This window comes from Crocuta crocuta, unplaced genomic scaffold, assembly GCF_008692635.1.
Source record: "Crocuta crocuta isolate KB4526 unplaced genomic scaffold, BGI_CrCroc_1.0 scaffold381, whole genome shotgun sequence".
NCBI classification, from domain to species: Eukaryota; Metazoa; Chordata; class Mammalia; order Carnivora; family Hyaenidae; genus Crocuta; species Crocuta crocuta.
Window position 1 is genome coordinate 289,070 of NW_027530628.1, and position 26,851 is coordinate 315,920.

Consider the following 26,851-nt stretch of genomic DNA (forward strand, 5'->3'; position numbering starts at 1 on the left):
TCATGTGCAAGACTCATATGGAAGAGTAAAGGCTATCCTTACATAGGCATAAGGTGAAAGATATTTAATATAAAATTAATAATGTGCTAGTTTTATACTACTTTATAATTTTTCTTTCAAAGAATTATATTACCATATGGTATGCCTCTTTCTCTTATAACTGGAGACTGCATTTTAGCCTATCATTAGAGGTTTTTTTTTTAAATAAATTGTTATCAATGTCTCCAATACTGTATTATAAATATGACTGTAATATGGTACACCATCAAGATTATACAACATTCATCAGTGTATACAGGCTAGCCTACATGAATCTATCATATCCATTGAAATAGGTCACCAAACTATAATCATATTGCTGCTTGTTATCAATATATGAATTGTTAAACCTGTAATAAATGTGAATTTTTTCCATATTATCTTTTCATTTTTGATGTTTAGTGTTAGTAAACATCTAACATCTACACTACTTTATATCATATAAGATGATATTGATGTAGGTTCTGACAGATGACCCATCTTGTAAAAAGGTGACTTAAACTTATGGTATTGATACAGTACAATACTATAAATGTATTTTTTCTTCCCTATCATTTTCTCAATAATATTTTCCTTTTTCAGGGTGCCTGGGTGGCTCAGTCAGGTAAGCATTCAACATTGGCTCAGGTCACGATCTCACAGTCCGAGGGTTCAAGCCCCACATCGGGCTCTGTGCTAAGACTTCAGAGCCTGGTGCCTGCTTCAGATTCTGTGTCTTCCTCTCTTTCTGCCACTCCCCCTCTCACGCTCTCTCTTCCTCTCTCAAAAATAAACATTAAAAAACTTAAAAATAATAACAGTACTTTCTTTTCTCTAGCTTACTTTACTATAAAAATATACAAAATAAAATAGTTGACTGTTTAAGTTATTGGTAAGGCTTTTGATTAACAGTAGGATATTACTACTTAAGTTCTCAGGGAGTCAAGCATGCAGACTTTCAACTCAGATTTTCAGCTGTGTGGAGATTGGCACCCCGAACCCCTTTGTTGTTCAAGGGTCAACTATAATTATGTTTCTATAGTGTCACAGTGGAAACAGTGGGATTCATAATGACTATTTATCATTTATCTTCAGTCATCTTGTGAAAAGGCACAAATGATATCATCTGTCTCATGTTACAAACAAACATGATGAGATCTCAAAGAAATGACTAGAAATGTAGTGTTGGGCTTTAAACTCTGGCAAGTGCAAGCTCAGTACTCTTGCCACTAGCTTTCTTTGAACCTAAGGAACTGACATATTTCTTTGTTCCCCAGCAACATTCTCCTGGATCCTGGTCACCACTCCTCTCTCTGCTGCTACCTCGTCAACAACACAGTCTGCTGTTGGTCAGACCAATTATCAACTCTTTATTAAAGCTTCTTGAGCCTCATGATGGGACTCTACAGGGTGACAATCCATTCCAGCCTCTTCTCAGAAAGAGGCAGTGGGGTGGGAGGGGTAAGCCCTGTTTAATACTTGTACCTAAAACAGTACTTGTACAAGCATTTCTGGAGAGTTCTGCTTTGTGAGACAGAAAAAGGTCTTACCATGGGCTATCCTCATTGAGTCTTTATGCTTAGGTGTTTTTTTTTTTTTTTTGGTATAGAAAATGGGGGAAGAAAAAGGGCAACAATCCTTAAGGGCTATTGTGAAGTTAAATATGATTCAGGAACTGAGCACTGTACCTTATATAAGTGTTAGCAATAATCATGTTTGTACTACTTATAAGTTTAATGATGAATTTGTTGGGACACCACTGGAATTTTGGAATCCTATGAACATATATATTAAGGGATTAATTGACCTTAACTCAATATATCCATTATTAAGATTAACATCAAATTAATATATACTTTAATATTTTTTAAATGTTTATTTTTGAGAGAGAGACAGAGAGACAGAGTGTGAGTGGGGGAGGGGCAGAGAGAGAGGAAGACACAGAATCTGAAGCAGGCTCCAGGCTCTGAGCTGTGAGTACAGAGCCCAATGTGGGGATGTGGGGCTTGAACTCATGGACCATGAGATCACAACCTGAGCTGAAGCTGGATGCCTAACTGACTGAGCCACCAAGGCACCTCTGGATTTATGTATTTTTAGATACAATGTACCTCCACATCCACATGTAAAATGAATAATTTATGAACTAAAACAAACATCAGAGAATAAGTAACTCTCTTAGCATTTCTTTTTATGTTTGTTTTTATTGTGGTAAAACACACATGAATATTACCATTTTAACCATTTTTAGGTAGACAATATGTGGTATATATGGTATATATAATATATACCATCTCAACTATCTACTTCAAGAACTTTATCAAGATCCCAAACATAAACTCTGTCCCAATTAAACAGTAACTCCCCATTCCTCTCACTCCTTGGTAATCTCTATTCTACTTATAGATATTAATCCCTTAGCAGATATATAATTTGCAAATATTTTCTCATATTCTGTCAATTGTCTTTTCACTTTCTTGATACTGTCCATTGATGCACAAATGTTTTTAGCCTTTGATGAAGTTCAATTGATCTATTTTTTAAAAATTTCCTGTGCTTTTGGTGTCACATCCATGGAATCGCTGCCAAATCCAATATTAGGAAGATTTCCCCCTATATACTTTTAGCTCTTAAGTTTAGGTCTTTGAATAAGTTTTAATTTTTGTGTACAGCCCAACTTCCTTCTTTTGCATATGGCTATCCAGTTTCCCATCACCATTTGCTGAAAGGATTTAGTGCCCATTTTATAAATGATTTCACCATATATATAAGGGTTTATTTTGGGTGTCTGTATTCTATTCCATTGTTCTCTATCTCTGTCTTAATGCAATACCATATGGTTTTAATTACCGTAGCTTTGTATTAAGTTTTCAAATGAGGAAATTTGAGTTCTTAAATTTTGTTTTCCTTTTTCAAGTTTGTTTTGGTTATTTTATTCTTTGATATTCCATATGAATTTTAGGATAGGTTTTCTCCTCAGAAAAAAATGTTTTTGAAATTCTGATAGAGATTATACTGAATCTATAGATTTTTTGAGGGGGTATTGTCATTTAATGGTATTAAGGCTTCCAACTCATGAACATGAGATGTCTTCCATTTATTTAAGTCTTTCTTAATTTCTCTCAGCAAAGTTTTGTAGTAGACTAGTAGTAGTATTACTTCTATATGTAGAAGTCTTACATATCTTTGACTCCATTTATTCTTAAAATTTTTTTTTAACATTTATTTATTTTTGAGAGAGAGAGCAACAGAGTGCGAGCAGGGGAGGGGCAGAGAGAGAGGAAGACACAGAATCCAAAGCAGGCTCCAGGCTCTGATCTGTCAGCACAGAGCCCGATGTGGGGCTCGAACTCATTGACCACAGGATCATGACCTGAGCTGAAGTCGGACACTCAACTGACTGAGCCACCCAGGTGCCCCTGCTTAAATTTATTCTTAAGTATTTTATTCTTCCTGATGCTACTGTAAATGGAATTGTTTTCTTAATTTCCTTTTATAGATTGTTCATTGCTAGTATATAGAAATGCAACCGATTTTTGCACGATGAAGGAAAAGCTTTCAGTCTGTCACCATTAGGTGTGATGTTAGGCTGTGGAATTTCATGAATGTTCCTCTATCAGGTTGAGGAAGTTTCTTTCTGTTCCTAGTTTCTATACTGTTTATAGTCATGAAAGTGTTTTGGATTTTGCTTTTTCAAATGTTTTTCTGCATCAACTGAGATGATCATATGGTTTTCTCCTTCGTTCCACTAATGTGGTGTATTACATAATCGATTATCATACAGTAAACAATCCTTGGGGCACCTGGGTGGCTCAGTTGGTTAAGCATCCAACTTCGGTTCAGGTCAGGATCTCACTGTTTGTGGGTTCAAGCCCCGCGTTGCACTCTATGCGAACAGCTCAGAGCCTAGAGCCTGCTTTGGATTCTGCGTCTCCCTCTCTCTGTCTGTCCCTCCCTTGCTCACACTCTGTCTCTCTCTCAAGAATGAATAAATAAACATTAAAACAATTAAAAAAAAATCCTTCCATTCTGGGAATAAATCCCACTTGGACATAGTATATAATCATTCTTTTCATATACTGAATTTAGTCTGCTAATATTTTATCGAGGAGTTTAACATCAATATTCATAAGGGGATGTTGGTCCCTAGGGGTTTTTTTGTCTTTGTCTAGCTTTGGTATCAAAATAATGCTAGCCTCAGTGAATGAGTTAGTAAGTATACTCTCTTCTTCAGTTTTTAGGAGGAGTTTGAGCAAGACTGGTGTTAAATCTGCTTTACAATGTTTTGGAGAATTCACTGGTCATGGTTTTTCTTTGTTAGAAGATTTTTGATTACTGATTTAATTTCCTTAGTATTATACACTATTCAGATTTTCTATTTCTTCATGAGTCAGTTTTCATAGATTTGTGTTTCTAGGAAATTTTCCATTTCATCTAGATTATCTAATTTGTTGGTATTAAACTGTTCATTCTATTTTCATGGTCCTTTTTATTTCTGTAAAATCAATAGTTATGTGTTCTTTTTTATTTCTGATTGTAATAATTTGAGTCTTCTCTCCCTTGTTTTTACTTCTTGGACAGTTTAGCCAAATGTCAATTGTTTCTTTAACTCTTCAAAGAGCCAACATTTAGTTTAGCTGATTTTTTCTACTATTTTCCTATCCTCTATCTTTTTGATTTTCTTTTTTCTTAATTTTTTTAATATAATTTATTGTCAAGTTGACAAACATATTCTAGCCTCTATTTTTAAAATCTCTAATTTTATTATCTCCATCCTGCTGCTGGCATTGAATTTAGTTTGCCTTCCTTTCTTCTAGTACCTTAGTTGTACTAGATCGCTTTCTTCTTTTTTTAAAAAATTTTTAATGTTTTTATTTATTTTTGACAGAGAGAAAGACAGACAGAACACGACTAGAGGAGGGGCAGAGAGAGAGGGAGACACAGAATCTGAGGCAGGCTCCAGGCTCTGAGCTGTCAGCACAAAGCCTAACCCGGGGCTCGAACTCAGGAGTCATGAGATCATGACCTGAGCCGAAGTCATGCTCAACCGACAGAGCCACCCAGGCACCCCCACCCAGAGGTTTAAATTACAACATGCAGTTTGGGCATTATTTGTATATGTGTATGCACAGGATCTCATTCTTTGAGTAATGTGAAGGCCATATATATTACTATAATACACGTGTTCCAGAAAACAAAAAGCAGGGATTTTTCAGCCTCAATATCTAGGCTCCAGAAGACAGTTCTAGTTGGGGGAGGGAGGAGAGGGTTCACCCTGCAGTTGGAGCAGGAGATAATACCCAGCATCTTCCTTGGAGAATGAGGCCAGTGAGACTGTGGAGTGGGTGGAGGCAAGCTGGGAATCAGGCAAGCTGGGAATCAGGGACAATCATAAGGGTAAGCTAAACCAGTGACTCAGAGAAACAGTCCCCCTCCCTGGCCCCCAGGAGCCCATCTGAGGTCAGCGTGTCTTCATATCACAGTTGTGGCTCTACATTTGAGGTCACTAGGCCTATGGGTTAGTTTTCATTAGCTGTCTTTTCTTTGGCCCAGCAGAGATAGAAAGTGATCCCTGACTGCCATGGGGATCCAATTCATGAATCACAAGATCATGAACTGAGCCAAAGTTGGATGGTTAACCAACTGACCTACCCAGATGCCCCTAGATTTCTTTTTTTTTTAATGTGCATATTTACATTTACGAATTTCTAATGACACTGTTTTCACATTATAAGTTTAGGCGTGTTTTGTTTTCATTTTAATTTGTCTCAAGGTATTTTCTAATTTCTCTTGTGATTTCTACTTCAACCTCTTGGCTGTTTAAGACTGTATTGTTAATGTCCACATTTATTAATTTTCCAGTTCTGTGTCTGTTTGTAATTCCTAGCTTTATTACATTGTAAACCTAAAAGACACTTTGTAATTTGAATCTTCTTAAAATTGAATTTGTATATTAGTTTCCAGGGCTACCATAATAAAATATCATAGACTGGGTGGCTTAAAATATAGAAATTTATTTTTTCATAGTTCTGGATGCTTTAAGTCCAAGATCAAAGTGTCAGTAAGTCTGGTTTCTCCGAAGGCCTCTCTCCTTGGCTTGCAGATGGTCACCTTTTCATTGCGTCCACCTAACACTTTCTCTGTGCACATGCATCCCTCCTGGCTGTCTGTCTCATAACGCCACACCTATCATATTGGATTTGGGCCCTACCACGTGACTTACTTTAACTTTATTATTAGCTCTTAAAGTCCCTATCTCTACTGTCACATTGTGAGTTGTACAGGAGTGGTTAGAACTTGAACATAAGAATTTTGGAGGAACACAATTCAATCCATAACAACTTGTTTTGTGGGCTAACAATGGTCTATGTTGAAGGATGTTGTGTGTGCACTTAGGAAGAATGTGTGCACTCTGTAGTTTGGCTGCGGTGTTCTATATATTAGGTCTCATTGGTTTACTGTGTTGTTCCAGTCCTCTTGTTTCTTACTGATCTTCTGTTCTGTCCATTACTTAAAGTGGGATACTGAAGTATTTTAGATATTTTTTCTCCGTTCAAAACATTTCAATTTTTGCTTCACATGCTTTGGGGGCTACTTTATTAGGTATGTATATGTTTATAATTTTTACATCTTATTGTATTTAACCTTTTATCAATATATAATATCTATCTTTGTCCCAGACTTTTTAAATTTAAAGTCCATTTTGTCAACAATCATATATCCACTATTGTTCTCTCTAGTTATTACCTGTATGGAATTATAAATTTCTTATCCTTTTACTTTCAACCACTTTGTGACCTTATATTTAACTAGAGTCTCTTGTATGCAGCATATAGATGGACCATGTTATTATTCCTTTTTATCCAATGTGCCAATCTCTCCTTTTCAATAGTTTTTTTCCATCCATTTATATTGAATGTGATTATTGATAAAGGATGATTTATTTCTGCCATCGATGTATTGTTTTTTGTACACCTTACATTTTTTTTTATTTTTCGGTTCCTTCAACATATTTTGCATCAAAATATTAATAATTCCATATTAACATTGATACTATGTATTTAATATTGAATTGATTTTTGTAGTGTAACATTTTATTTCCTTTCTTCTTTTCCATTGTCTACATTTTTTATTTTCTTAACATTTACTTAGCAAATTAAAATTAAAATCTTAAATTTATAACAACTTATTTTGGAAAAGACCAATTAAGTTTCTGCAGTATACAAATACTTTTTACCTGTAGTATTTCTCCTTCCCTCCCCCTTTACATTGTATTGTCACAGATTACATTTTTGTACACTGTATCCCCATTAACATATATTTTTAATTACTGACGCCTGCATTTTCCTAGTAATTCATAATGAGAACATTACAAACAATACCAAAGTACGCTGTTATATTTCCTTCTGTAGTTACCTTCACCAGTAATCATTATTTTCTTAGGTTCAAGTTGCTAAGTATTAGAACATGGAGGATTGTCTTTACTATTTCTTACAGAACAGGTCTACTGGTAATCAACATCCATGGCTTCCGTTTATCTGTAAAGGTCTATGTACTTCTTTCATTCTTCAAAGAACTTTGGCAAAACATATAATTATTGGTTGGCAGGTTTTTCAGGATTTTAAATATGACCTCCAACTCCTTTCTGACACCACTTTTTAATTTTTTTTAATTAAAAAATTTTTAAAAAAATTTTACTGTCAAGTTGATTTCCATATAACACCCAGTGCTCATCCCAACAAGTGCCCTCTGTCATGCCCATCAACCCCCTCCCTCTCCTCCACCCTCATCAGCCCTCACTTTGTTCTCAGCATTCAAGAGTCCCTCGTGGTTTGCCTCTCTCCCTCTCCCCAACTATTTTTCCCCTTCTTCTCCCCCATGGTCCTCCGTTAAGTACCCCTAATGCACCTATACGTGCAAACATATGGTATCTGTCCTTCTCTGCCTGACTTATTTCACTCAGCATAACACCCTCAAGGTCCATCCATGTTGCTACACATGGCTAGATTTCATTCGTTCTCATTGCCATGTAGTATTCCATGGTATAGATGAACCACATCTTCTTGATCCATTCGTCCGTTGATGGACACTTGGGCTCTTTCCATGATTTGGCTATTGTGGAGAGTGCTACTATGAACATTGGGGCACATGTGCCCCTATGCATCAGCACTCCTGTATCCCTTGGGTAAATTCCTAGCAGTGCTATTGCTGAGTCCTAGGGGAGTTCAATTGTTAATTTTTTGAGGAATCTTGACACTGTTTTCCAGAGGGGCGGCACCAGTTTACATTCCCCCCAACAGTGTAGGAAGGTGTCCGTTTCTCTACAACCTCACCAGCACCTAGAGTCTCTGGATTTCTTCATTTTAGCCACTCTAGCCAGCGTGAGGTGGTATCTCAGTGTGGTTTTGATTTGTATTTCCCTGATGAGGAAGAACACTGAGCATCGTTTCCTGTGTCTGTTGGCCATCTGGATGTTCTCTTTGGAGAAGTGTCTGTTCATGTCTTCTGCCCATTTCTTCACTGGATTCTTTGTTTTTCGGGTGTGGAGTTTGGTGAGTTCCTTATAGATTTTGGATACTAGCCCTTTATCTGATATGTCATTAGCAACTATCTTTTCCCATTCCGTCAGTTGCCTATTAGTTTCANGTTTTCTTTGTGAATATTAATTTGGCTATTTGGGGTCCATAAATTCTTTTTTTAAAACTCTATGCTTTTATTCTTTTTTAAGTTTATTTATTTATATTGAAATAAGAGTGAGTGAGGAAGTATGCATGCCTGCAAGTAGGGGAGGGGCAAAGAGAGAGGGAGGGAAGGAATCCTAAGCAGGCTCCACACTGTCAGAGCAGAGTCCAACGTGGGGCTTGAGCTCATGAGCCATCAGATCATGACCCGAGCTGAAATCAAGAGTCATTTAACCAAATGAGCCACCCACGCACCCCTCTACTGATTCTTTTAAAAACTGTTTCCATGTTGAAAGCCAGTTTAAATGCATACCAAAGGCTTATAGTGGGAAAAGAGCAAATGGCCTATAAGGACATAATATTTATAATATAATAATATTTATTATTATTTATAATAAGTTTCCATTAAAAAAAGACAAGGGCACCTGGTGGCTTAGTCAGTTGAGCATCCGACTTCAGTTCAGGTCATGATCATCTTGCAGTTCGTGAGTTCAAGCCCCACACTGGGCTTGCTCTGTCCCTCTCTACTCTCTGCAGCTCCCTGACTTATGCGTGCACGTGCACACTCTCTCTCAAAAAACAAATAAAACGTTAAAAATTTACATAAAAAAGACTAGTCATTTTGTTATTTTGGCTTGTTTTCCTTTAACTATGAGCTATTTTTAAGTGACATCCTGACTAACTTCAGTTAACATTTGGATAAAAAAATAAATTCTTTTTTTAAAATTTTTTTAATGTTTTATTTATTTCTGAGAGACAGAGACAGCGTGAGCAGGGGAGGGTCAGAGAGAGAGGAAGATACAGAATCTGAAACAGGCTCCAGGCTCTGAGCTAGCCATCAGCACAGAGCCCGATGCGGGGCTTGAACACACAAACCATGAGATCATGACCTGAGCTCAGTCAACCGACTGAGCCACCCAGGCGCCCCAATAAACTCATCTTTCAAAACACTTCCCATTCATTTCTCCTCCTAAAGTACCTAAAAATATTATTATATTTTCTTTGAATTAAAAAAGTATCTTTTTTTTTTTTTTTAGAAATATCTGTATCTATGTATAACAAGACATAAGACAATTCAGGAAGCTATTTAGAAGGTTGTCAAGTGCCCTGGGAGATATGGGAACAGAAATCAGGCAGTTGACCAAATTCACAAATTTGAAATATACAGCAGAAAAGTATTCATATCTGTGATAGTGTTATGGACTGAACTGTGTCCCTTCCAAATTCATATATTGAAGTCCTAGCCTCTAGTACCTAATAATGTGACTATTTGGAGACGGGGTCTTTAAGAAGATAATTAAGTTAAAATGAGACCATTAGGAAAGACCTTAAGGTAACTAATATCCCTATAATGAGAGGAGATTTGGGTACACAAAGAAACATCAGGGGCATGTGCCCACACAGAGGCAAAATTACCTGAGGACAGAGCAAGAGTGTAGCCATCTACAAGCTAGAGAGAGAGAGGCCTCAAGTGGAAATCAACCACTGGTACCTTGATATCAAATCTCCAGATTCCAAAACCATGAGGAAATAAGCTTCTGTTGTTTAAGCCACCCAGTCTGTGGTATTTTCTTTCAGGAGAACCTAAGAAGCTAATAACAATAGTGTATCAAGTCTGTCTGCTGGGTAATAAGAAGGTGGCCAAGGAAGAAGTGGTAATACTCCTCCTATCCAAGTGACCCAGACTGCTCCTCCTGCCTCAGTGACCCTGAGTGCTGTCTTGTGACCTACTCTCTGCAAAATAACACTGTGATATCGATATTTTTCTATGAGAGGAAATAAAAATCTCTATCACTTTGTGAAATTACCATGCATTGCAGAGATGTGCCAAAACTTATTTAATCCACTACAACCTAATTGCTATTTGGGCTGGATTTAGATTTTAAGGTTTTAAGCAAAACATTTATGACTATATTTTTGTACATATTTGAGTATTTTTATAGGATAAAGTCTTAATGGCAAAAGTTCTGTATCAAAGTGAATTCACATTAACATTTGTGACATATTGCCAAAGAAGGTGCCAAATTACACTCCCCGCCACCAACATTTGGGAATGATCAGTGTTTTAAAATTTGTGTCAAGGTATCTTACTTTATATCTCTGATACTTCTACAAATGAGTTTTTGTGTGTTTGTGTGTGTGTCTCTCTCTCTCTCTCTCTATCTATATAGATCTATCTATATAGATCTATCTATATAGATCTATCTATATAGATAGAGAGAGAGAGAGAGAGACACTCACATAGAAGAAGGAGATATTCTTCTTTTGAGATGGTCATTTTGAGAAAGGTCACAATGACTCCAGAGAAATTTATCAAATTATATTTTAGACATTTTCACTTTTGTGGATGTACTAAAATTCTTACATAGCATTAATATCAGGTACCATTTGGTTTGGATAACAACACAAGCATTCTAAGTTGTCTTCCTAGAGAGCAAAATTAATTTTCCATTGGATGGCATAAGATATAAAAACATTAAGGTCTCATATATTAAAATGAGCAAACACAGGCTTTCATTTTACTCTTATTCTACAATCTATATTCCATTTACAGAATAAAAATCCTCAAAGAATGGAAACCAAAAATATAACAGAGAAAAAGAAAATATCCAAATCAAAGTTAGAATTAATAATCACCGCATATAGAACCACATAGGAAATTCCATACAATTTCACACAGAAAATTTCCCCTAAAAGAATGAAAGAAGCAACCAACAAGGCAGCCCCCCTCAATAAGATCCAGACCTAGAAACATTCCAAAGTCAAATGACAATAACTCATCCACTTATGAGGTCTAAGGAGCCAGTGGGATTTGGAAATTTTTTGTAAATATATATTTTTGCAGATAATTTTTATTAAATTTTACTTCTCTCGAGCCCAAGAAAGTGTCCCAAATCCAATACCTCTAAAACATGTTTCCTAAAGAAGAACATTCACACTTAGACACTAAACTGTTTTTTTATTAAAAAAAGTGTCACTTAATAAATGTGTTTTGAAATATATAGAGGTGCACAAAAATATTAGAAGTTGAGGAGGGAATAGCAACTTGCCCTTGCCATCACAAATAATCTTAGACTTCCTTGAAAGCAAGACCTAAATTATACAGCAAAGCAAAAACTGGAGTGAGAAAGGAGAAGATGCTGAATGAGAACAGATTTTGGGGGGAAGACAGAATCAAGGTCCAATTAGAACCCTAGTGTTCTTATACATGCTGCCATTTCATTAATTGCATCAGCATAGGGAAGGGAGGAGTGTCCTAGCAGAGCCGTACCCAGAGACTGCTTTTAAGTCCTATTCCATAAATTCATAAATTTAAGATGATGTATATAAATGCTGCTGGGACTGCTGAGTAGTCATTTGAAAAAAATGCATTTTCTACCTAACGTATTACCTAAATATAAATTCCCGGAGTCAAAGATTTAAATATAAAAGTTTTTATTTTTTATTTTTATTTTTTAATGTTTTATTTATTTCTAGGAGAGAGAGAGAGAGACAGCGTGAACAGGGGAGGGTCAGAGAGAGAAGGAGTCACAGACTGAAACAGGCTCCAGGCTCTGAGCTGGCAGTCAGCACAGAGCCCGACGCGGGGCCCGAACCCACGAAGCGCGAGATCATGACCTAAGCGAAAGTCGGACGCTTAACCGACTAAGCCACCCAGGCGCCCCTAAATATAAAAGTTTTTAAAGCAATTAATCCATAAAAGTATTAGAATAAAATTCAGAAAAAATTTTAATCTCAGAGCAAGAAAGGTTTTAACTTCTTTACTATCTATGATATATAATGCAGAAACTACAAAAGATCAATAAATTCAGCCATGGAAAAGCAGACTACTCTGCTTTCCAAAAACAAACAAAAAGGAATAGCTACTGCCTAAAAACACTGAAAGACTAATGACAAACTGGAAGAAAACTCATTGTAATGTATATGATTGACAAGGAGCTATTTTTATCATTTCTGAAGAGTTGATACAAACTGCTAAGATAAAGACCAACAATCATAGAGAAGAAAGGTAAAGTCATCAATGGGCATTTCACAGAAAATAATACAAAAATGGTTCTTAAGCACAGGAAATGAAGCCCAAGCTTACGTTATAGAAAAGAATGCAAATTAAAATGATAAATTCCATCTTCACATTTTTAAATTGGTGAAGATCAATACAGAAGATTAATAAAAGGAAAAAAGGTACTTTATGCACTGCTAGTAGAAATGTAAATGGTGCCGTTTGATAATTTCTGCTAAAATTAAAGAGGTATATATCCTGATCCAGTAATAATACTTACAGAAATTCATCTTCTATCTCTTTCTCACACATGTAGGAAATGCTAAAGTACTGTCTGCACTAACCAAAGAGGAGGAACAACAAATATGTCCATCCAAAGGGGCTGACTGAATAATAATGGTACTTTTAAGTCAGAAGTCAATGCAAAAAGAATGTAACAACTATTTCTATACCAGCATATTGTTACTAAATAATCTCCAAGATGTATTTTTAAAATAGAAAAGCATGGTACAAGAGTATTATTGTTGGCTATCGCTTTTGTTTAAAAAAAAAAAAAAAAAGAATAGTGGCAGGAAACACATAAATGAGTTTATATTATATATGAATATGCACACACATAAACATACACCATCTCTGGATGGTATGTAAGAAACTGGTGTCAGTGGTTCCTTTGGATGATGAGAATTGAATGGCTGGGGAACAAGTATGGAAGAAGACTCGCCCGTTCATTGTATATCTTTTGATACATTTGAAATCTGTATCATATGTACTAAATACCTACTAGAAAAAAACAATTAAATACTTTTTAAATGAAATGGGCAAGGAAAAACCCATACTAAAGGTATAGAGATTTAGAAGCACTATGATGCTATATGGACCTAATTAATGATTCTAAGAGCTTATCTGCTTATCTGAGGAAACGATAAATCAACGTAATACATCACATCAACAAGAAAAAGGATAAAAACTGTACAGTTCAAAAATCCAGAAAAAGCATTTGAAAAAGTACAATATCCATTCATGATAAAAATTCTCAACAAAGTAGAGTTAGAGGGAATATACCTCAGCATAATAAAGGTCATCTATGAAAAACAAAGAGCTAACATCCTACTCAATGGTGAAAAACTGAAAGCTTTTCTCTTAAAATCAGGAACAATAGAAGGATGTCCTCATACCACTGTTATTCAACATAGTATTGGAAGTCCTAACCACAGTAATCAGACAATAAAAAGAAGTAAAGGTCATCCAAATTGGCAAGGAAGAAGTAAAACCTTCATTATTTGCAGATGGCATGATACTGTTTGGAAAACCTTAAAGACTCTGTCAAAAAATTACTAGAAATGATAAGTAAATTCAGTAAGCTTGCAGGACACAAAATCAATATACAGAAATCTATTGTATCTGTATACATTAGTAATGAAGTAGCAGAAAGAGAAATTAAGAAAACAATCCCATTTACAATTGCACCCAGAAAAATAAAATACCCAGAAGAATAAAAAATAAATAAATACTCTTTAACCAAAGAGGTAAATGACCTGTATTCTGAAAACTATAAAACACTGATAAAGAAACTGAAGATAACACAAAGAAGTTGAAAAACATTCCATGCTCATGGACTGGAAGAACAAATATTGTTAAATTGTTAAATATTGTTAAATTCGTTAAATTTGTATAGTTAAAAACTACACAAAGCAATCTACAGATTTAATGTAATCCCTATCAAAATATCAACAGTGTTTTTCACAGAACTAGAACAAATAATCCTGAAATTTATATGGAATCACAAAAGACCTCAAATAACAAAAGCACTCTTGAAAAAGAACAAAACTGGAGGTATCACTATCCTAGATTTCAAGATATACTATAAAACTATAATAAACCAAAACAGTATGATACTGGCACAAATAAAGACACATAAATCAATGAAACAGAACAGAGAGCCCAAAAATAAACCCATGATTATGTGGTCAATTAATTTACAAAAGAGGAAGCAAGAATATGCAATGGGAAAAAAGAGTTTCTTCAAGATATGGTGCTGGGTAAATTGGACAGCAACATGCAGAGGAATAAAACTGGACCACTTTCTTACACTATATACAGAAATAATCTAAAAATATATTAAAGACCTAAATGTGAAACTGGAAACCACAAAAAAGCCTAGAAGAGAGCACAGGGAATAATTTTCTTTGACATCACCTGTAGCAACATTTTTCAAGATATGTCTCCCAAAGCAAGGGGAAAAAAAGCAAAAATAAAAGGCAATCTACTGAATGGGAGAAGATATTTGCAAATGATATAGTGGATAAAGGGTTAGTATCCAAAATATATAAAGAGCTTACTCAACTCAACACCCCCCAAAAATCATCCAAATGAAAAACTGGCAGAGGACATGAACAGACATTTCTCCAAAGACATACAGATGGCTAACAGATACTTGAACAGATGCTCAAGTAATCAGCAGAGAAATGCAAATTGTCTCACCTGTCAGAATGGCTAAAATCAACAACACAAGGAACAGATGTTGGTGAGGATGTGGAGAAAAAAGTCCTCTTGGACTCATGGTGAGAATGCATACTGAAGCAGCCACAGTAGAAAACAGTACGGAGATTTCTCAAAAAATTAAAAATAGAATTACCATGGGATCAGAAAATTCCACTACTGGATATTTACCCAAAGAATATGAAAACACTTATCCAAAAAGACATATGCCACCCCCATTTTATGCAGCATTATTTACAATAGCCAAATTATGAAAGCAACCCAAGTATCCACTGATAGATGAATGGATAAAGAAGATGTGGTGTATATCTATAATGGAGTGCTATTTAGCCATAAAAAAGAAAAAAATCTTGTATTTCCAACAACATGGATGGATCTAGAGAGTATAATGTTAAGCAAAATAAGTCAGTCGGAGAAAGACAAATACCAGAGATTTCACTTAAATGTCAAATCTAAGAAATGAAACAAATGAACAAAGAAAAAGAGAAGACAAACAAAAACAGACTCTTACACATAGAAAACAAACTGGTGGTTACCTGAGGGGAGGTTGATGTGGTGATGGGTGAAACAGATGAAGAGGATTGAGAGTACTCTTATTGTGATCAGCACTAAGTAAGGTACAGAATTGTTGAATCACAATATTGTACACTTTAAACTAATATAACATGGTATGTTAATTATACTAGAATTAAAAAAACAAAATCAAATTTAAAAATAATAGACATATAAACAAAATTTTAAAAAATATAGACATATAAATAAAATTTTTAAAAATATTTTGGAAAAAGCCAGAATCCAAAGTGTAGTAATGTTTCTAAATTTTGTTCCAAACATAACTATGTTGGAATCTTCTGTGTCTCACTATAATAAACTCAGCATAGCTGGAATATACATTTTTGTTGAAATAAAATAAACAAAAAGCATTGTATATTGATAAAGATGATAAAACTAGAATATGCTAAAAAAATCAAATACTCTAAATATCAATGAGTTTTACTATAAGCTTCCAAAAAGAACTTCTAATGAAACAGTCAAAAGAACACAAAAAATTATAGGAACAAGGCCCTAGACAGAAGTAGCACTCTCAGGACACAGAGGAGACAGCTCATTCCACAGCGAGATTCTAAACTAATACTTTAATATGTCTGACTGTGAAAAACAAAGTAGGAAAGGACAATAAAGGGTGTGACAGGGAGTAGTTTCCAATTTTAGATATGGAACCCAGGGAAAGACTCTTGAGAAGGTGACAGCTGAGTAAATGCCCAGAGAAGATAAGAAAACTGCAGACCATGCAGACACAGGGAGGGGTGTCCAGCACAGGCAGTGGCAGGAACACCGGCCCCAGGAGGAGAGCTGCATGGAATCTGAGGACCAGGGTGTAGGGTGCCTACATGGAAATGGGGAGGGAGACAGAGCAGTGGGAGATAAGGCCCCAGAGCTCGGGCTGGGTTTGTGTATGAGGTGAGCAGACACTGTAGAGCCAAAAAGCGGTGTGAGAACTTGCATATTCATAGCTTTGCTCCTTCAGTCATCTTGAAAGAGACAGAAGGAGGGCAAAGAAAGAAGTGGGGAGATACTTTAAGAAACTGCAATAATCCAGAGGATGATGATTATCTGGAAAGTTCCTGACAGTAGAGGTGGCAAGAAGTCCTGGACTCTGTGTGCTTTTGGAAGTGGAGAAGACAGGAGGTTCCCAAGGCAGAAGGGAGATTACGAGAAAAAGAAGAGTTGAGGATATACAGAGGAACTGCAAGAAGGTGGTTTCTCTTTTCTGACATGGGGAAGGGTAAGGAAGAAGAGGGAGGGCTAGGAGTGTGATTCCGCCAGGCCATCAGCACTCAAGTAAGGTCATAGCCACAGAAGTACGGCGCGCTGCTCTGATGATGGGGCGGAGAGTGGGCTGCAGAGAGTTTTAAGAGGCATCAGTCTCCAGCTAGTATTTAAAGCAAAAGGTAAAATGAAAGCACCAAAGGGGTGAGGTAGACAGGACAGAGAGGAGGTCTAGGACTGATCCCAGCAGCACTTTAGTATTGAGAAGCCAGCAGAAGGCATGAGTAGGAGCAAGAATGAGCACTGCACGAGAGGAAGACATGCTGGTCACACAAGGAGCCACGGGAGCAGCGTGGTGGTCACTGCTGATGCCGGAGGTGCTGTGGGGAGTGCTGGGCTGGAAGCCTGAATGAAACAAGCTGGGTAGAGAATGGGGGCAATTTGGCCGCAGTGTGGGAAGAGGAAGTACAGTCAAGACTAATTAAAAAAAAATTTTAATACAGTAGAAAAATAATGCCATACAATTTTATGTTGAGAAATTTCAGAGACAAGAAAATTAATGGCATTATATTCTTGAGTAAGCTGCACAGAATGACAGTTGGCCATTACAACGTTATTACTAATATCCTCAAACTGAAGGCACCTAACTATCTGTCAATAGAAGACAGATGGATTTAACTGCATACATTAATACAATGGAATACTATCTAGCAATAAAAATGAACAAGTCGATAAATGCAACAAAATTGATGAATCTTGCAAGAATAATAGTAAGTGAAAGGAGTCAGGCAAAAGACAATGCATGTTGTATGATTACTGTATGGTTCTATTCATATCAAGTTCTCAGACATCTAAAGGAGTCTACTGCATCATAAACCAGGATCACAGTCACCTGGTATAGGAGGAAGAGGGGGAAATGAGAGGGGTATGGGGTGGTCCCAGGTATGCACTACATTCTAGTTCTTAGACTGGATAGGAATTACATAGTCACTACGTGATTATTTGAAGAAATGTATACTTATAATTTGTATATGAACCTGTAGGTGTCTCATACTGTTCAGTAAAAGATATATTTAAAAAAATGAAATGATATAAAATAAAATGTAGGTTACCCTATGATATCCACAGCCTGTTAGTGGAAGAATTTAAGTAAACACTGGGAATCATCTTGCTATGGACACAGTGAAAACAGATCCCTCCTCTGGGAAGGAAGTTTTACTTTAAGACCTGTAAGTGAACTTCAAAGTTAAGAATTTGACAGATGAATGAAACTTTTTAAAATGTGCCAATAAAATTAATAGTTAGCTCTTAATTTTTTTTTTTTAAATGTTTTATTTATTTCTAGAAGAGAGAGAGAGAAACAGCGTGAGCAGGGCAGGGTCAGAGAGAGAGGGAGTCACAGACTGAAACAGGCTCCAGGCTCTGAGCTGGCAGTCAGCACAGAGCCCGACGCGGGGCTCGAACCCACGAACCGCGAGATCATGACCTAAGCGAAAGTCGGACGCTCAACCGACTAAGCCACCCAGGCGCCCCTAGTTAGCTCTTAAAACAAGGTTGCTCAAATGTTCTCTTAAAAATAATACGATTTTCTTTTTGTTGCAGTAAAAAATAACACCCTATGGAGAAGAAAGCAAACTTGTATCCTTAAAAATAATTTCTGACCCATTAATAACCATTTATGCTCCTAAAGATTCAAACCTATTATGTCTTAATTTATGCTTTTTATCCCTTTCGAAGTGATTAGCAAAGAATATTAAATTAATGTGTATTATGCTGTCACATTAATGCCTCTTACTAAAACTGTATTTCTAAGAAAAAACAAAAACAGCCATATTTTTTAACATACCACTTAGACAGGATTCTTGATACGGTTGTTTCTCCCTCACCTCTGTCCTTAAATTATAAAAAAATTTCCTGCCAAAAGTACAAAAAAGCATTCAAAGACAGTTCAGTGCTTCTGTTACATAAAATCTATGTCAAATCCTGGCTTCTTCTTCCTGGCATTTCTCCATAAGAAGGTGACAAAAATGTTCATGATAAAAATACATTTTGAGACAAACTCAGTTAGTGACTGCTACAATCAGTTCTTTGCACTCACCAGGGAGGATATATACGGATGATGTCTTGGGGACGCCCCCTGAGATGGCAAGCAGTCTCCTTGGTGAAGAGAACCTTCAGGCCAGTCCTGGGAGCCTCACCTTGAGAAGGGCTGTCGGCCTGCAGCCCTGCTAACTGCTCACACATAGCAACTTGGAAGGTGCATTCCTCATGCAGCTCTAGAATTTTCACAATTAATATGCCAGATTTTCTACCTAGAAGGTAAAGAAGAAAAAAATAAGCAAAATGAAGTCTAACAGACATAAGGTCCAACTGTGAATAAAATGTCATGAAAAAAAGGATCACATTAAGATAGCTTTAGGGGCACCTGGGTGGCTCAGTTAGTTAAGCCTCTGACTTCAGCTCAGGTCATGGTATCATGGTTTGTGAGTTTAAGCCCCACATTGGGCTCTGTGCTGACAGGTTGGAGCCTGAAGCCTGCTTCGGATTCTCTGTCTCCCTCTCTCTGCCCCTCCCCTGCACTCTCTCTTTCTCTCTCTCCTCAAAAATAAATAAACATTAAAAATTAAAAAAAAATAAGATAGCTTTCTCCACCTATAGAAAATGGTCTGTATACTTTGCAAAGTAGAGTACAGACAGTAACATAATCACTGTAACATCTTTTAATTAAAATTGTACTTTAAGCAACATAAAAGATAGTCTTCCATCATAAGAAACATTATTGTATACACAGAAAACTTAGACCCATCATTTCACAGAGCATGGTTTTATACCAAATCTTGAACTCTTTTGATTAACTACAACAAAGGAAGTATGGCCACTTATTGATCCTTCTTCCTTATATGCTCCTTCCACCTCATTACCTGCTTTGACTCTCTACAGGACACTGCCTGGTTTCAACTGTTCTAATGATCATAAAGGTTAAAGGTGAGGACTTCTGGGGCACCTGGGTGTCTCAGTCAGTTAAGTGCCCGACATCGGCTCGGGTCATGATCTCATGGTTCGTGGGTTTGAGCCCCACGTCCGGCTCTGTGCTGACAGCTAGCTCAGAGCCTGGAACCTGTTTTGGATTCTGTGTCCCCCTCTCTCTCTGACCCTCCCCTGCTCATGCTGTCTCTCTCTCAGAAATAAATAACACATTAAAAAAAAAAAGGTGAGGACTTCTGAGGAATGTTCAATGTTAGGGCTTGAGATTTAAATAGATGGAGGGGCGCCTGGGTGCCTCAGTGCATTAAGCATCTGACTTTGGCTCACGTCATGACCTCGCAGTTTGTGGGTTCATGTCCTGCGTCTGGCTCTGTGCTGACAGCTCAGAGCCTGGAGCCTGCTTCGGATTCTGTGTCTCCCTCTCTCTGTATACCTCCCCCACTCATGCTCGGTCTTTCTCTCTCTCTCAAAAATAAATAAACATTAAAAAGATTTTTTAATGAGTGGAATTTGATCTGAGTTTAAGTACTGGCTCTCTGATTAATTAAGTTGGCCAAGTTAGATAACATTTCAACACCTCAGCTTTCCCATGTGTACCTCAAAGAATATTTTTAAGACTTAAATGAGAGAACTGAGGTCAACAGTGTGTGTAACCTAAAACCCAGATGTGTCCCAGAAACTGTCACAGGCACTAGGAGACCTAAACAAGGATGCATGTGTCAGGACTATTTATAAGAGCAGAAAATTGTACCCAACACAAATCAACAGGAGGAAGGGCAAACCATGCTGTGTCCATATAACAGAACAGCATATAGAACTTAGCAACAGTGGGCCAGACCTCTATGCATCAGCATGGAGAGAACTCATCAAGAGAGGGTAAACAAGATACGCAGAGTATGATAATCATAATGTTATAAATTCTTTACACAGAAAATAATAAATCATTATTGTGTATATATATGCAATAGAAGTATGTAAATACGACCAGCAGGATACATAGAAACACATACCTAAGGAAAGAGATAAATTTCACACTTCATATTTCTATTATTAAAAAATGTGAATCAAAAAAAGACCAAAGATTAAAATGTGTTATTAATTCCAGGTGGTGAGTACACTATGTTATTCTATTACTCTGGTTTTTAATTTAAAAAAATTAAATGAAATAACAAAAGCTAAGTGTCTAGCATAGTACCCTGCTAATAATATAATAGATACTGATAATAATTTCTTTACCACTTTATCCAACTGGTTAATAGTGAATAATAAAAATTAATATTTAAATAACATCAAAGTGTTAGTTATATAATTTAATTTCATTTCCATTTCTTTTCCCTCATTTTTCTTCATTGTCCACTCACCCCTAATTTTCCATTCCTTCCCTTCTCTAAGTGCCAACAGCATGTGTTCACATATTAAGCAAGGCCACATCACTGCCCCAGAGCACTACCTTCAACTACTGTATCCTAAGGTATGTACCTATCTTGCTACTATTTCTTAAGGTAAGGAAGGAAACAGAATGGGGGAAGGATATGAACAAGCACAGTGTCAGGCTGGTACTAGTCACTTTGGGAGAGGGGAAGTGGAGTAATGAAAGCAAGTATTACAGAAAGGCACTAACTAGGAAGGAAGCATTGAGCCTCCTCTACCACAATAGTTGTTTCTTTAGTAGAACATAGCTCATCCTCAGTTGGTGAGTAGGAAAACACGCCAGGATAACACAGAGGTCACTCTGGTGCACAAACCATTTTTTCCCATGCAGGCCAGCCAGAGCAATGGTTGGAAAATTAAGGTCTTCAGCAGCACAGGGAAATGACCTACATTTCGGGGCTGCATTAACCAAAGGAGTATTTTTGCACTTATTTTAAGAATTTTTAAAACTTGTACCTGCACTCAGAGCTCATCCCCCAAAACTGGACAGCATGTGTGGCTCCTCCCACATCAACCGGTTGCTGTTGGGAGCTCCAGGGCCCGTGAGATCAGATGGCCTGGCTCCGTGTGGCTGAGTGTCTGCCTCTGGCCGTGCTCAGTGGCCTGCCTGAGTGGCACAGGTTTTCTCTCTGGGCACTAATTACTGTCTCATGTGGCTCTAAAAGGGAAATAGGTTTTCAGTAGTCTGCCAAGCCCTATAGTCCCTATAAACTTTTGACAGATTTTATAGTATATGTGCTGCCGAAGCGAGCACTTGACAGATTTTATAAAGGCAAAACACTGCAGACACATAAATAGTTATTACCCCAGAAATACTTACATATCTGAGATGAAACATATTGCTTCTAACTACACTCTCTTTGAAGATTTTTATGATAAGTCCTGGCAATATTCCTAAAACTATGATTTCTGCTGAAGATCTGGAGCACTAAATAACTTGTAAAATAAACACGTTCATGGTATTGACTATCACCACAGCCCATGCACTGCAGCACAGAATAAACATACTTTTTTTTAGAGAAGAGAGAGTGCTTGAGTGGGGGAGAGGGCAGAGGGAGAGAGAGAGAATTAAGCAGGTTCCATGCTCAGTGTGGAAGCTGATGTAGGTTTCGATTCTAACACCCTGGGATCATGACCTGAACCAAAATCGAGTCAGATGCTGAACCCAATGAGCCGCCCTAAGAATAAACATATTCAATGGTACTACCACCATAGCTCTGGTGTATTGTGGCATGGAATAAAAACATGCTGTATAGTATTATTATTTCCACAGCCACGGTACACTGCAGTATAGAAAAAACATGCTTTATGGTACCACCAACAGAACCCTGGTGCACTGCAATGTAGGATAAACATGCCATATGATACTATCACTCTTGTGCACTGCAGCATAATGGTACTGACTGTCACCGAAGTCTTGGTGCACTCCAACATGCTGGGTGACTAACGTACAGTCTTGGTAAAGAATGCTGAGCAGTGCCGTCTTGGATGTACCACAGGGCTCCAATGTTCTCCAAGAAGCTCTCTAGTCTCTCATACAAAACACTGTCCAATACAGCCTTAGGGACAAACCAGTAGCCTAACTTCCCTCAAGAAAATAAGGCAGTGTAATTTCCCCTTTGTGTGAGAGATAAAAAAGCAAAAAGCAACCTAAAACAATTGTGTATTTGAGGCAAATGTTAAATCTGGGCGTAAGAGATACTGGTTTTACAAACAAAGATTACTTTGTAATTAAATTGATGGTACATAAAAGGCATTTCTGTGCCAGGGGGCAAAATTTTCCGTAAATTTGTAAGACTCAGCCAAAATATAAGCTTGCCCAGGAAGGGTTTATTGAATCCCGGCCAGAAGCAACTACTCTTTCCCTTCTGAAATCCTCAAATTCCTTATCTACACTTATCTTCATTTTAACAGTCTCCTTATTTTTATTTTTTAAATGTTTATTTCTTTATTTCTGAGAAAGAGAGTGCAAATGGAGGAGGGGCAGAGAGAGAGGGAGACAGAGAATCCTAAGCAGGCTCTGGGCTGCCAGCACAGAGCCCAATGTAGGGCTTGAACCCAAGAACCACAAGATCACAACCTGAGATGAAGTTGGACCCCAACACTGTCCTCATTTTTTTCTTAGTGTTTATTTTCGGGAGAGAGACAGGATGCAAGTGGCAGAGGAGTAGAGAGGAAGGGAGACACAGAATCTGAAGCAGCTCCAGGCTCTGAGCCTGACACAGGGCTCGATCTCACGGACCATGAGATCATGACCTGAGCCAAAAGTCAGACACTTAACCGACTGAGCCACCCAGATGCCCCGTCCTCATTTTAAAATAGAGATAGTCATCCTCAAGAACATCCTCAAGAACACTACAAATATTGACAGAGATAACACAGAAAGGGCCTGGTCCATCACACATGAAATAACAGCAGCCCCTGTCATCATGGTCACTGTCACTGTTACTAACTTTCCAAGTCATTTTCAAATCAAATCTATTATCATACTTGACCTATAATAACCCTATGAAATAGGTAAGGAAGATATTAATCTCCCTTTTTGGCAGATAAGAAAACTGAAAAAGTTACTTGCTCACATGACTTTCTTAAGGTCAGAGAGAATTACTGATAGGTCTAATCCGAGAAATGGAGTGTTACTACAAGTCATGGGTCAAAATTTCTCTCAGGTAAATGCTGGTTAAAGATAGGAAATTGTGAGTGATACTTTTTTCCTACTTTATTATGTTAAGACATAAGACTTATTTAAAATATAAAGAAAACACAACCAGGTGAGAAATGGATGATCTTGCTTTGGCAGGACGTGGTCAGAGCACCAACACTGATTACTGCACTGTAAAAGCAAAGCATGACTTGTCATACTACGAAATACTGAAGGTATTTGGAGAGCACACACATCAATATGTAACACCAAAGACTTTAACGATTAAGAAAGAGGAACAGAAGGATTCATACAGAAAGTATACAACAGGATCTTGTCATTTCTATCTGTATATATGAAAACAGATAAAATAGCTCTTAGTTAAAAGTGGAAAATATTTAACGCTAACATTTGCCAAGTGAATATGTGAATGAATGATTTATTTTATCATCTAACTGCTCTTAAAAGCATTGGTTTTAAATGACCAAGAGGCCACAAAAGAATCAAGTAAATTATATAAGAACAAAATGTATCCGAGACTACTGGACTTATTTGAAATATACAGGTAGCCAGGGTCCATTTATATGCAAGTCAACTGAAATCCTCTTAAGTAGATTATGTTATATATAAATTATGATATATTATGATAATTTTCATGAAGATTTACACAAGAAGTACTATGTAAGAAATTAGTGAAAACTATATAAGAAAGTACCAAGTGAAACAAGTTAGTATGCCAGGACATACTGAAATGATCCTCCTATAGAAGACAGAAGGATCAGTAAGTTTTTCTAAAAGATATACTTGACATAATATAATTGTTGCACTACCGGACGCTTGGGTGGCTCAGTCAGTTAGGTGTCCAACTTTGGCTCAGGTCATGATCTCACAGTTCGTGGGTTTGAGTCCCACGTCAGGCTCTGTGCTGACAGCTCAGAGCCTTGGAGCCTGTTTCAGATTCTGTGTCTCCCCTTCTCTCTCCACCTCTCCCCCACTCATGCTCTGTCGGTCTCTGTCTCAAAAATAAACTATTTAAAAAATTGTTGCACTAACTTTAAGTTACTCCATTTCATTATCCAAACACTGGCTACACAGTAATTTGGAATTTCCCCCTATATTATTACTCTGTCTCTCTTTATCTTCATAGATATTACAATCTATACGGCATCTTGCTTTAAAGTGTATGGCCTTCTATTATCTGAAACTCGTACTTTTTCTCTCCTTCAGGCCAAATCATCACGTCAATAAGTGTCCATCATTCCTTTATCCCTCAGTCCTCACCCATCATGTACATGCGCATACAGATATATGCAGACAGACAGACACACGCACACACACAGACACACATACACACAGGTTGGGGGGACAGCACAGCAAGGCTCAGGAATGGACATCAGGAGATTTTAAACCACCTGCTTCCAGTACAGGTAGGACCTCTGTCCTGAACAGATACTCTGATATAGTTACCACCAGCTATGATTATTACGATTCTCATTGTTGCTCACTCTGGATTACCACAGTATAATCAGTTTATATTTTACTCTTTTTAAAGGTATTTTATAGCTGTCCCCTATCCCCCCAAATGATATATACCTCCAGTACCAAAATGGTCTTATGTGGGTGCCTCTGTTACCTGTGAAATTTTAAATAATACCTCAACTAACTCCATGTCCTATTCTATCAACTTTTGACAGTTATTTAGGAAATCCCAGCCTTATAAAATGAAGAAGGGCTAGAGTCCTAGGAATACATTTGAATGAGAATATCTCTAGCCTCAAATTCAAAGGATTGGCTATAGTACTTCTTGTGCTCATTTTAAGGCCCTCCAAATGCCAAAAGATATAAGATGGTTTTCTGGTGGCTTCAATATCCCCATTAGAGGTCTCAGCTTTCCCCAAAAGTTCATTCCACCCTTCAGAGAAGAGTCCACTCCTATTTTGGCTAGGACTAAAAGTAGTCTGCCTGATCCTGGGTGGCAGCGGATAGGAGATTAAACGACAATGGTCAGAGAGAAGATAGGTCTTATGTCATTGTGTGAACCTGGGATATTTCCAGTGAGTGCGATCAGAAGAAGCCAATGAGGAAGGCACATAATTTGCTTTCTTGAGAACAGACTGAGGGCAGAGGGGAAGAAGTAGGGAAACCAGTTAGAAGCAATCCAGGAGAGATAATAGTAGCTTGGACCTGGAAAGTGGGGACAGAAGTGTTAAGAAATAGTTGAAAACTAGATACATTGTGAAGGGAGAGTCAACAAAATTTTATTGAAGGACTGCAAGCAGGAAATGAGAGAAAGCAGTCAAGAAGGACTCCAATGTTTTGGATGAGAAAGAAGTACACAGTTAGTGTCTACAGAGATAGGCAAGGTTTCTAGGTGACCAGGTTTCTGTGTGTGTGTGTGTGTGTGTGTGTGTGTGTGTGTGTGTGTGTGTAGGGGGGTGGCCTCAATGGGATACTAGTGGTAATGAAGATATCACTTTGGATATATTAAGGTTTAGATGTCAGTGAAGATATCACTTTTGGATATACTAAGGTTTAGATGCCTCTTAGTTAATACAATAGCCTGACCTTAACTGACCTCTCCAGTCTAGTACTTGGACATTCTATGGACATTCTAACATATTGTACATAAGGCCCACTAGAGTACTCTTTTTTTTATTTACTATTTTATTTATTTTTTATAGTTTATTGTCAAGTTGGTTTCCATATAATACCCAGTGCTCATCCCAACAAGTGCCCTCCTCCATGCCCATCGCCCCTTTTCCCCATCTCCCGCACCTCCATCAGCCCTGTTTGTTCTCAGCATTCAAGAGTCCCTCATGGTTTGCC

General features: G+C 37.3%; 1 protein-coding gene across 2 annotated transcripts in view; it reads right to left on the reverse strand.

Moving 5' to 3' along the window:
- Positions 1 to 26,851, reverse strand: part of SPIDR (scaffold protein involved in DNA repair) — a 469,654-nt gene that overhangs the window by 252,228 nt on the left and 190,575 nt on the right. For both annotated transcript variants that reach the window (XM_077768515.1, XM_077768516.1), the window contains one exon: positions 19,067 to 19,280. In XM_077768515.1, the coding sequence (XP_077624641.1) occupies positions 19,067 to 19,280 (214 nt within the window). The remainder of the gene's footprint in view (positions 1 to 19,066; positions 19,281 to 26,851) is intronic.